At 33.9% G+C, this 13,516-nt stretch overlaps 1 protein-coding gene across 2 annotated transcripts in view; it reads left to right on the plus strand.

Moving 5' to 3' along the window:
* The window catches only part of Klhl1 (kelch like family member 1), a 226,787-nt gene that overhangs the window by 124,575 nt on the left and 88,696 nt on the right, over positions 1–13,516 (plus strand). For both annotated transcript variants that reach the window (XM_048341261.1, XM_048341262.1), the window contains one exon: positions 9,479–9,691. In XM_048341261.1, coding sequence (XP_048197218.1) covers positions 9,479–9,691 — 213 coding nt within the window. The remainder of the gene's footprint in view (positions 1–9,478; positions 9,692–13,516) is intronic.

Here is a 13,516-nt window from a genome sequence, read left to right on the forward strand (position 1 = left end):
TAAGAATGAGAATGAGAACTCCCTGACAAAATAGACATATAGTCTTAGAGACCAAAGTTTTTTCCTTTTTTTAAGTCACCAGTTTCTACCAGATGTCCTACAAGGAAGATAAACTTATTGTCATACCTTAAAACGTTTCCTTTCCATGTAAGGTTGTAGAGGTGAATTTCCTTTGGCGTAGGCCACGTGGCTGCTGTGTATGATTTTGGTACACTGGGTATTGTATATATGCCACCTGATCTAGGGAAGGGAAAGAAAAATGAGGGTGTAAGATATCACAAGAAATGTACTCACTGCCCTATTATGTAACTGTACCCCTTTTGCACAACACCTTGTCAACAAAATTTAATTAATAAAACAAGAATTAAATGCAAATAATGATATAATAATAAATGATAAATCTTATTATCCTGAATCATGATTTAAGTACTCATAGTGTTATACAGTTTACTGCTATAAGGTATATTATCAGAAAATACATATTTTGAAGGATCAAATCTTCAAATGTTTATTATAATGCAAGCAGTCTACAGGCAGCCAGTAGCCTGCAGCCCCCAAATACTCTTAACACTGCTAGGAAATAGGCTAGAGATTAGAGAAAGTACAAAAACAATATCAACAAACCAATCAACTCCAATGTAGAGTTGAAGTGGGAGGTCATGGTGACCAGAGACAAGCCAGGAGACAGGAAACATTCAGGGAGACATGTGCCATGGCAAAATGGCACCTGGGATAGTCTGACCCTAAATAGGGTCAGGTTAGGAGACAGGGGTCACATGAAGCTTTTAGTCCCTGGCACTGGACTGAAAACTCAGTAAAATATACTCCAAGTGCCCACCCCTGTCACCTGGGGATGGGATTTTTCCTTCCTCTAGGAACTCAGGCACACCCAGGAAGACAAGATGCTAGACAGTACAACTCACTATGTGGCCAAGATGGCACCAACCAGACATTACCTCCTTAACTTCATTGCAAAGTCAATATTAAAAGAATAGTTACATTTCTGTTAAATACATAATGGAAGTAAGAGCATTTAGCTTACTAGGCTTTTTTCATGTGAATGAAATTTATAAATGATTTTGTGTGTTCTTTTGTACTAGTAGATCAATCCTATCTCATAGTAAACCTTTGAATAGTATATAGGCACTATCACAGGCAGAACAAATGATTCCGTGGGTGAAAGTGTTCATCTCAAAGAACTGTATATATTTTTCAAAATACTCTTAAAATTCATGAATTTTATGTGTTTATTAATGTGTATTAAAACAAAGTTATAAAAAAAAAACACACAACCTCTATACTAGGTATGTACCAGACATGCAGTTAGGCCTCAAACTCATAACAATAAAGATATCAGCACTCAATCAGTCAGGCTAGCAGTCTTCATTTAGGTGTGCACAACATCTATTTGCCACCACCAGGAGTGTGAAGAACAGCAATGGGCCTCATTAGGGCTGGGTTTTTAAGGCAAAATCACATGTACCACACACAGGCAAGTTAGGCAAAGCAAGTAAGCAGGCCTACAGAAGCAGGATTGGCTATTAGTGATTACAAATAGCAATTAAGCAAGTAAAATACTCTCTTTTTAAAATTCTTTGTTTTTAGTATAACTGCTACATATTGCATATCCGTTCAACTCCTTACTTTACCTAAGTTTCTCTATCTCTGGAATTTTATGCTGGTCTTCCTCATTCCTTTCTTTTGCAAAGGTAAGCTGCTTTCTGCTTACCTGAGATGGCTCAGCCTCTTTAGCTAGGACTAATGGTGAATTTCTTGGTCTGGCTGTCTCACTGGATATGGCTGTAGAATCTATTTTCAGGATAAGGAGTTGATCCTAAAATGCTAAATGTCTTTTGCGTGGCATTTCAGGATTAGGAAAAAGTGGTTCCTACAGACACTTCAGACATTTCATTAAAATTCATTGTATATACCAATATAATTTCTAGCTTGTCTTAACTCTTTAGAAATATTTTATTGGAGAAGATTTCAAGTAATATGATTGTGTATTCTAAGGGATTGAACAAAATTATATTGTTCCCGTGAAACATGAAATAACATTTTTGATAGTTTTTAGATACTGTTTTTCACTATTGTAAAATGTTTCATTTTTAAGTAGTTTCACTCCAATATTTGAAAACATTTGGACAAATTTGAAAAAATACACTTATTTTACATTTTTTAGTATTTAATAGATATAAATAATGAAATATATACATACATTTACTCTGCTCAGCAGATTTAGATGTATGTATGTATGTATACATATAGATAGAGAGAGAGCGCTCTAGGTGATTAAAACTTGAAAAAATGCATGTCTATAACAACAGTACACATATGACAAATACAGAATATTTATTCTATGTTCTGCTATAAAAACTAACACATAATGAAATACTTGAAGAAATATGATTATATGTTCATTTACAAAAAGTTAATGACCAAAGCAAGAAAATATTGTTATGTGCTTATACATATTAACAACTGTTTGATATGTGTTTTACACAATATTCACATATGCAATTATATGTATAGAATTATATATACATATATATAAAATATGTGTTTGTGTGTTTGCATGCACATGCATATATAGACTTATATATACATAATATAATGCTTGAAGTAAAGATTCTACAGTTCTTCTGTTGTATATTTGTTTTGTATTTGGAAAATACCCTTGAGAATCATCATCATCATCATCATCATCAACAACAACAACACAATCAAGTGGCCAATGAAATATGCTTATTTGTCCTAATTTTTTTATTTTATTGATTATCTTGATTAATATTAAACTGTATTCATTCTCACAGAAAAATTGAGCCCAAATTGCTTCAGTCTTTTTTTGTGTGTGGTTTAATCTTTACCTATAGATCTAAAACATATAAGGATGAAAATGTATTAATTCTGAAATGCTCAAATATTTGGCAGGTAGCATAGTATTTTTTTCTCCACTTTTTGTTCAAGACTAATCCTCTACCACTTGTGCCACTTCTGGCTTTATCTGAGGAGAGTAGTTTATTGGACATGACAGTCTCAGGAAATTTTCTGCCTGGGTTGGCTTTGAACTGCTATCCTCACATCTTAACCTTTTGAGTAGTGAAGATTACATGTGTGAAGCATTGGTGCCCTGCTACATAGTAATATATTTTTACTGGACTCATGTAAAAACTACATAAAGGCAGTTTAAAATCAAATTTTAGAAAAAATTTAAGTAAAGCAACTCAATATTGGCAATAGTCTCAGTTTTCTAGCTCTGGAGAAAAAAGAGCTTTGAAAGAGCATAGGGAATAATGTGTTTTCAGAGATTATTTCCACTTTGAAGTCTTATATGGAGACATATTTCCCTAATTCCCATATATGCATATAATGTGTTTTAAATATAAAATTCCATTTTTGTATTCTCATGAGTAAGGAAAAGACAATTGGTCCAGATGACAACAAGCCATTTTGGTATTTACTGAATATATATTTAAAATATAAATATTTCTTTGCTTTGGAATTTTTATTTCAGAGGGAAAAAAGATCTGTTCTGGGTAACTGTGTTGAAAACTAAGCCCAGTCTATGGTGATAGTAAAATATGAAGGTTTCAAGGATCGAATGGGACATGAGGAGTAGGCCCTAGTTAATGAATGAGTGCATTTATAATAAAGGCCCTTGGGAACATTTGTATTTTGTCTTTTCTGTCATGTGAAAACAGAACAAGATACCACCATGTATGGAAAACAAGCTCTCACAAGAGACCACATTTGCTTGTATGTCACAGTGGACTTATTAGACATGCAGATGGTGAGAAATAACTCATTGTTTATGAGTTCCCTGTCTAAAATGTGTTGCTATGCCAGTCAAAATGGACTGAGGGGGAAAAAATACAAGGTAGATGCTATTAAAACAAGCAAAGGAGAAGTAGAGGCTGGAAGAGTTTGAAGAACAATCTAGGAAAAGTGCTTATGGTAATGAATGGAATGTGAAGTATGATTCTGGGGCTTAAAAGAGAAAAGCTGCAGTGAAAGACTACATTATTCTGGAAATTGATGACAAGATTATAATCAAAATGTTGGCATAAAAGATTAAAAAAAACTGTGACTCTGATAACTTCTGAAAACTGTGAAGAATTTAGCTCCAATCTGTTATGCTGAGTATTCTGTGGAAGTAGAAATATCTGAATGGGAAAATAAGTTATTTGGGAGAAATAATCTTAACTCTAAGAAAACTGTGGCTCCCCTTATATCAATGGCTTGTGGGGAAATGAAGAAAAGAGAAAGAAAAAAAAAGTAGCAAAACTTAAAGCCTTGGAAAATAATTAATGTGGTCCTCTTCTAAAAGATGAAAAGTAACTGTGAAAAAAAAGAAGTACATGACCAAGAACTCTTACCCCCACCTATTCAGACGAGTGGCAGATTCAATGCCCAAGAATGCACTTTTAGTTTAAAGTCATAGAAATTTGAAAGCTCTTAATTTCATCTTGACTATGATGTAACAGCAAGAAATAACATGCTAAAAAGTAGAGGAGCGAATTTGGATCCTGCTTCTGAAAGTATTGGGATCATGCATTGCAATACTCAAAACTTTGTTTACAAAGTATTCTTTAGAAATTATAATTTTAAAAGCCTTTCACTAGTATATGTTAATTGTACAAACTTTCATTCTGATGTTTCCAAGGTGCATACAAATTGATTTGATCATATCCCCCCTCTATTACACTTGCTTATCTTATTCTCTCCACTTGTTTCTTAACTTTCTTCTTATTTTGATTGGTTTCATTTTGCTATATATTCATGCATATAATATAATTTATCATGTCATTTTCCACTATTCTTTCTTTTCCTACATCTTCTTTCCTGCTAGACCTATTCAAGTTATGTATACATACTTACTTATTAAGATCTAGTTTCTACAGTTAAAATAAAACATAATATTTATGTCTCATTCATTTTACTTATTATGGTGATTTCTTACAGAATTTAATTCCACATTTTTACATCATAATTCTCCATATTATATCTATGCATACTTCTTTTTTTAATCTATTTTGGTTTTTAGATACCTAGGCTGATTGCGGTTGGTAACAAGGCAAGGCTGCAATACTCATGGGTGTTCAGGCATCTCTATTTCATGTTGATTTATATTCCACCAGTAATGTCATAAACTACTTTTCCAAGAGTGGTATTATATAATCATATGATAGCTTTATTTATAGATTTTTAACCTCCTCATTAATTTCCTAAATCATGGAAATACATCAGAAATCTTTTTCCCACATCTTTACTATCATTTTTTTCTTGATGATAGCCATTATGAATGTGGTGAAAAAATACAAATATTAGTTTTATTTGTACTTTATAGCTAGTATCACAGTTTTGCATGCATGCATTAGCCATTTATACTTCTTTTTTTTCCCAAATTTTTATTATCAAACTGATGTACAGAGAGGTTACAGTTTTATACCTTAGGCATTGGATACATTTCTTGTACTGTTTGTTACCTTGTCCCTCATACCCCCCTCCCCCCTCCCCCTTACCCTTCCCCACCCCAGGTGTTCAGTTCACTTACACCAAACAGTTTTGTAAGTATTGCTTTTGTAGTTGTTTGTCTTTTTTTACCCTGTGTCTCTCAATTTTGGTATTCCCTTTCAATTTCCTAGTTCCAATACCAGTATACACGGTTTCCAATATATTCAGATAAGATTACAGAGATAGTGTAGGTACAACCACAGGAAGGTGATACAAGAACATCATCAATAATAGAAGCTATAGATACACATGGGACGTTGAAAGTAGTTACAACTGTGATATAACAATTGTCTCCATAACATGGAGTTCATTTCACTTAGCATCATCTTAGGTGTTCATAAAGCCATTTATACTTCTGAGTTCTTCTTTTATCAATTATTCAACCAAATTACCATTTCAATGTTATTTCCATGATTTTTTTCTGTGTTTATTTTTGGTCAAAATTATATGTTAAATATGTCTACACATATTTTATTTGGCTCTCTAATAATTTACTTTTATCCCAGTCAGAATTTCATATATTGAACTGCTATTTTCAATTTAAACTTTTACACATATTCTGAGTTAATTTGGGTATCATAGCTCTCTAGGTACTGATTTTTTAATAACAAAAGGGCAATTGATTTCCTTCAAATCCATTTTATTCTCACAGTGGTTATTTGGAGGCAAATATCAGATGTTCAAAATATTTATGCCTAAGGAATAATTAAATAACCTTAAAGAATAACACTCTACAAAAGTTTAGCAGGTCTAACAGTTTAGAACTAATATGATACTAGTTACCATGCACAAGAAATGTAGAGTAAATAGTGCAAAAACTAACAATGCTTCTCTTATGAACAAAGTATAATTGATTTAGAATATTCCCTAAGGTTGTATAAGGTATAAATAGTAAGTATTAAGTAAACAGGGTAGTGTTGAAAGGAAGCAGGATTGAGGGACAATGACAGAACATTGCAGATCTAAACTATATAGAAACTAAAATTTGGGGGAGGGAAAGGGGGGGAGGGAGGGGGGCATGAGGGACAAGGTAACAAACAGTACAAGAAATGTATCCAATGCCTAACGTATGAAACTGTAACCTCTCTGTACATCAGTTTGATAATAAAAATTTGAAAAAAAAAAACTAAAATATAAAAAAGTTGTATGTGGACAAAATTGACAGGTCAATAGCATGGAATAACAATTTATTTAGTAGTTTTTAAATCTTTTCCTAAAAGATTCAGTGTCATTCAGAAAGATGCACTACAGGGATATAAGCTAAATTAGCAACAAGTATAAATGGAGAAATCAAAGGAAAGCTACTTGCAGTGTTATTGAATGCAACTATCATCAGAGCTGTCTCAACAAGAAATCAAACCATAAAAGTCTATGGCTTTCCTGCCATATGGATTTCAATTTGAGTTTAAGTTTTCTAGAGGCCAAATGAAAACAAATCTGATCAATTTCATAATTTACAACATCAATGATAAATGCAAGCCAATTTACTCAGGAGAAATGCAATTATTCCTACTACTAAAACCTGACAGAAATTTCTCCCCAGAGTCATCATAAATAGAAAAACAATAAAATATAATGAAATATGCCTTGAACAATTCTTTATGATAGACACTACAAAGAGTTTCATGGAACACTAGAGCTTCCTATATATATAGACAGTCTACCTATATAATTCTGAGTGCAGTTTAATAATTGCAAAGTTTTTTTGAGTAACTAGAAAAGCAAATGCACACACAAAAAATGAATCTTTCCAAGATTCTTCAGAAACATTTCCTCTTACTGTAATCCCCTAGAGAAATCTCGTAGCACTAAATCTCAAATCACTTAGTGAATTCAATAAATAGTATCAAAATTCTATAATATGCACAGAAGCAAATTCTATAATATGCACAGAACCGTATAAACACAAAATCCAGAGGATAAAACAGTCTCCAGGAATTAAAAATAACTCTGCCATTCTGTGGTGTCAAGTCAAATCAATAGGGTATACTACTTGAAAATTGTACTATTGTTATCTGATATATGTAATGGGAAGATGACCTGAAAGACAACAAAATTGACCACCTCTTGTTATAGCTTAAAGCTCCACAACTCCAAAAATGTACTATCATCATGGGTCAAGACTTCACCACAAATTAAGTATGATTCTCCTCTGAAATGTAGAAATGTCACCTGATAAACGCTTTACTCTGTTTTAGTGTAGTCATAATGCCTTTGTAGAAAGTTCTAGATCATTCTATGTCAGGTTTATCCTAAAGGACCTGTCTTATAGAAATTCTCACCACCATCATGGCTGAGAGAACAAGTGCTGGGGATTTAGTTATTCTTCCCTTGAATTTGTCTCAGCAGACATGGGATTAGATACAGCAAACCGAAGGCCAACCAACATGTATTATGCCTTGTTCTCCAGCACATGAGTCTTTCTGTTTAAAATGGGAGTCAGTCTTTGACAGATATAAAAATACACTTGGAAAACATTGTGCTCTTAACACATTTTTTTTTCTTAAAAAGATAATCGATTCAGCTTTCTATATACATATGCCATTCTTTTATATTTCCCAGGACTGTGCCAGAATGTAGACACACAAGTTTATGTAAGTCCAGGACTTACCTACAGCGTACAATTCTTAATGAGACCCCTAAAGGCAACAAAGATAAGGATGGTGTTTGGAAATTGCTGATCCAGGGCTTTAGATATTTTGTGTTATAAAGACCCAGTGGAAATGTAGACTATATGAACAGAGTACTGAATTGATTCTCTAAAAAAGAAAATGATAAAATTTTCTGCCAATCTGTCATCTATTTATCATTTATCATCCAAATAAAGTGAACCTAAGATAAGCTTTGAAGAAAAAACATGTTGTGGAATTTTTTAAGAACAAATGCATGGTGAAAGTTATGTTTTATGACACAAGAACAAATAAGGATGCCACATATTATTGGATGGCAGTTGTAAGTTTACAGCATTAATAAACTGGGATCATGGAAGTTTTGAGCATAGGAGCTAAAGCTACTCCAGGATGTAAGGATAAGCTCATTGAACTGAGGGGTAACATGTAGCATTTAAAGACTGATAAAAATACTAATTTTGTTTCTAAAGCCTTCTTAAAATGTGACGGGAATTAAGAAAACCAAGAGGATAACAGTCTTGTTAGGCTGTGGAATTAAAAAAAAGTGTTTATTGCAGAAGTACAAATAAGGGAAAAAGAGATTATGAATTGTGAAAAAAGGAATGCAATGAAGAAGTAGAGTGTTTAAATAAGAAATCCGAAGAAAATTACAAAAGAAGTCCATGGAAGTGGGTTTGAATACAAGCTCAATTATGTTTTTAAAATATAATTTTGTCATTAGTATAGAGGATAGGATTGAAAAATCTAAAAATAGAAACAATAATCAGGAGAATATGGCCATGTAGAAGAAAATAAATGGAAATTTGAATTTAAGCCAAAGGTATTGTCATGAGTAGACACAGTTATGAAGGAATAAGAAGGTAGAACATGTTGGATATTGTGACTTCTGCCATCTATATTTTTTAATTCTTTTCTATAAATGATGATGCCTGTTGCTAAATCTCTCTGGATAGTTTTATTGCCATTTGCTGATTCATACATTTGGAGTTGAGCCTAAAACTGTGAAACATTATTCTTTTCATATTCACTAAGCCTTATGTAGCTGAACACTTGAAGCACTTAATCACTTAATACATTCTGCTTGAATAACAAAGCTCGGCATTGTAATCCTCCAGTTATTACAAGATCTGTGCTTCCTCAGATACATTTACACTTCAATTACAATTACAACACTTTCATCTTAACAGCTTCCAGTTTCGGCCGGATTGAGTCACAAGGATTATTTTATAATGAGAACAAAGGTTATTGATGGCTTTCTCATTTATTTGTGAGGCGCTTTACTAGTCAAATGAAAGTGAACTAGACTTTTATGCCAAGATGTTTTCTCACTGCAGGAAAACATAATGGAAGTGATCAGAAACCAAGAGTTTTTACTCCTTCCTGCTGAAGAGCTCCATAAACTACTGGCCAGTGATGATGTCAATGTTCCTGATGAAGAGACCATCTTCCATGCTTTGATGATGTGGGTCAAGTATGACACGCAGAGGCGATGCAACGACCTCAGTATGCTGCTTGCCTTTATACGATTGCCATTGCTCCCTCCGCAGGTAATGTGTGCTCTATTCAATAGATCCAACTTACTAATATAGCCTACATTAACAGTCAATATTGGAGGGGCTGGGAATATTGCCTAGTGGTAGAGTGCTTGCCTCGCATACATGAAGCCCTGGGTTCAATTCCTCAGTACCCACAAATATAAAAAAAAATCCAGAAGTGGCTCTGTGGCTCAGGTGGCAGACTGCTAGCCTTTAGCAAAAAGAAGCCAGGGACAGTGCTCAGGCCGAGTTCAAGCCCTAGGACTAGCACACACACAAAAAGACATTATTAGAATGTATTTAACTTATTCATGGTTTTTAAAGTGTAATCAAATTAGATGGTGCAACAAAAATGGAAGATGGACTAATGATTCGAGTCCCATTGGAGGCATTTATTGAATTATGATCACTTGGATGAATATAATGTCATTATCGAAGTGATATTCAACCTTCACATATATAATATATGATCGGAATTCCTTACACAAAATATTGGTGAAAATAGTAGAATTAAAAAATGTAAAATAACAAATTGCAATCAAGTATTTATTTGTTTTCATTTTTATTGTAAAGGTGAAGAGGGGACACACACTTACATAAGTCAGGTGTTAAGTATATTTCTTTGTGAACAGTGTCATCTCTTTCCTCATTTTCTCCCAGACACTTTCCCACCGAACCTCTTCCCCCATAAGTTGTGTAGTTCACTTTCAATACAGTGTCTAATATCACAGCTGCATTCAATTACCTTGTTTCCCACCATTTGTTTCTCTTTCCCCTCCACAAATCATATAACCTCACAAACAAGACAAAAGGTACAGAAATAAAAAAAAATAATGACAAAAAGGGAAAACTAGAAATTAAAAAATTCTTATAAAAATTAAAAATGTAAAACAAAATACTCATTGTTTATATTTCTTGGAGTACACTATTTTATATGATCGTATGCCCATAGCTACTAAGCCCTTGTGATCAACTCCTAAGAATATCTTCTTTTGGTCTCACTGTGTGAATGTTTGTTGTCCTTTGTAATATAACATATCAAACTGTAATATTTTGTCTTGCACCATCAATTGAGTTTATTGTAGAAATTTAACACATAATTCTATTTATTACAAATGAGGGAAACAGTGCAACCAATGTTTCTCTGGGTCTTGCTTAGAAAGTGTAGCCATGACTCAATGTAATAGAGCACTAAACTTGAGAAAAAGAGCTCAGGATAGGACACAAGCCCTGAGTTCAAGCCTCATGACCAAAAAGCAAGCAAACAAAAACACTATGATATGGTATTTATCTTCTACCTATCTACTCTCTCTCTCTCTCTCTCTCTCTCTGTCTTTCCTATTCACCTAAATTTGAGCTATGATGCAATAATGCAGTCATTCATTGAAAATGTGCTTACTATATGGAATTTTTAAGATCCAATGCACAACATAAGACATATCGTTATGATAAAAAATTAAACGGGATTGTGGTATTATTTTAACATTAGAACTAAGAGTATTCCAGAAAATTAGGACTACAGGACTTTATTGGAGAGCTAAATGTAACAGGGAAATAGATAAGAGCAATAAATTTAATGAGCTTATGAGGCTTCAGTTTTCTCAGATATTTTTTCTTTGTGATTTCAATTTTTTTGGCCAGTGCTGGGCCTTGGACTCAGGGCTTGAGCACCTTCCCTGGCTTCTTTCCGCTCAAGGCTAGCGCTACTCTGCTACCTGAGCCACAGCGCCCCTTCTGACCATTTTCCATATATGCGGTGCTGGGGAATCGAACCAAGAGCTTCATGTGTAGGAGACAAGCACTCTTGCCACTAGGCCATATTCCCAGCCTAGTGGCAAGAGTGCCTGCCTCGGATACACGAGGCCCTAGGTTCAATTCCCCAGCACCACATATACAGAAAACCGCCAGAAGCAGTGCTGTGGCTCAAGCGGCAGAGTGCTAGCCTTGAGCGAGAAGAAGCCAGGGACAGTGCTCAGCCTGAGTCCAAGGCCCAGGACTGGCAAAAAAAAAAAAAAAAAAAAAAATTATTTACACAGTATTTTTAATTCAGATGCTTTGGTTCCTCTTGCTTTTGAAAACTAAAGTTGCATGATCATGTGTATTTTATTAATAGATTTCTTTGTAGGTGATACCTTTCATTGTACGAGGGCAGATATTCATACTATTTATTTTCTTTGAATAGATATATAAAAATCCATTGAAATTCACAGAGACATATCACTAAGAACAGAAGACAAAGAGTTAGAATATTTGAAAAATAATAAAGAGCAAATATAATCAATAATATCAAGATAGTAGATTTATCTCTGTACTTTAATATTTCAAAGACTAATCAAACCCAATGTCTAAAAGTTAAAAACAAAGCTCAGTGTGAAAATCTGGACAAAGATGAAACATATACCTAAAGGGATAATCATCTCTCCTTTGGCTGTTGAGAGGAGCAGAGTGGTAAGGAACTTGTAGTACAAGTGCAGGCCAATTAAAATAAAACAAAGGAAAAGTAAAGATGAGACAGCTTAATGATAAAATGGCTAATGATAAAATGGCTCTTTAAAAGTTTTTTTAAAAAACTGAGTGAAATGTGAAATAGAAAAAGACTGATAGAGGGGCTCGGAATATGGCCTACTGGTAGAGAACTTTTCTCGCATCCATGAAGCCCTGGGTTCGATTCCTCAGCATCACATATATAGAAAAAGCTAGAAGTGGCGCTGTGGCTCAAATGGTAGAGTACAAGCATTGAGCAAAAAGAAAAACAAAGGGCTGGGGATATAGCCTAGTGGCAAGAGTGCCTGCCTCGGATACACGAGGCCCTAGGTTCGATTCCCCAGCACCACATATACAGAAAACGGCCAGAAGCAGTGCTGTGGCTCAAGTGGCAGAGTGCTAGCCTTGAGCGGGAAGAAGCCAGGGACAGTGCTCAGGCCCTGAGTCCAAGGCCCAGGACTGGCAAAAAAAAAAAATAATAAAAATAAAAATAAAAAAAAAGAAAAAGAAAAAGAAAAACAAAGATAGAAACTTCATATGCAAAAACTTTGATACATGATTTATTGTAGCCAACACTAATGGTGTTGGCTTATATTTCTGAAGCAATTGACTAACATTTGCTAGTCAGGTATTTCTCATCTCTGCATTCTCATAGTTTCATTACTCAGTTTAAAATCTGCATCTGCCCTTAGTTATTTCTTAAGTACACAAGAAAGAAATCTATTATGATATTCATATTAATTGTAAATGAGAACATGCCATTATTGAAGTTATGGTAATTTGGCAGAGAAAATATAACAAAAATATAAACACTGGTGGAAAACACAGACTTCAGATTAGGACTAGAGTAGGCAAAATGAGGTTCAGAAGAAAAGAAAAGACATGGAAAGTGTCAGAAATTATAAAGTCTATATTGAAATTCAATGGTTCTTACTGAAATAGGTACTTTACTTTACTGTAGAAAGGACCAGAGGGAGGTTTGAGGCTTCAACAGATCCTTAAACACAGGAAAATTCAAGTCACTGAATGACTTGAATTACCAAAAGGGAAACCAATATATCTTAACCATCTATAAGTCTAGGGGAAAGGCTCCATGGTAGAGAACTTGTAAAGCCTATGACAAATATGGGTTTGATCCAGTACACAACAATAACAAAAAATGAAAAACACACACATAAAACTCAAGTTCTTGGAAGGTTCTTTCATAATGAAAAGTTTAAAAAAGGAAACACGTAGGGCTAAAAACAAAAGAAATACAACAATACATGAAGTTAAGCTAAAACATATTTGGATAAATATTTTATAACATATTAAAGATATTTAGATAGGCTCTGCTTTATACTTTACAACTGA

The sequence above is a fragment of the Perognathus longimembris genome, chromosome 3 (assembly GCF_023159225.1).
Source record: "Perognathus longimembris pacificus isolate PPM17 chromosome 3, ASM2315922v1, whole genome shotgun sequence".
Lineage (NCBI taxonomy): Eukaryota > Metazoa > Chordata > Mammalia > Rodentia > Heteromyidae > Perognathus > Perognathus longimembris.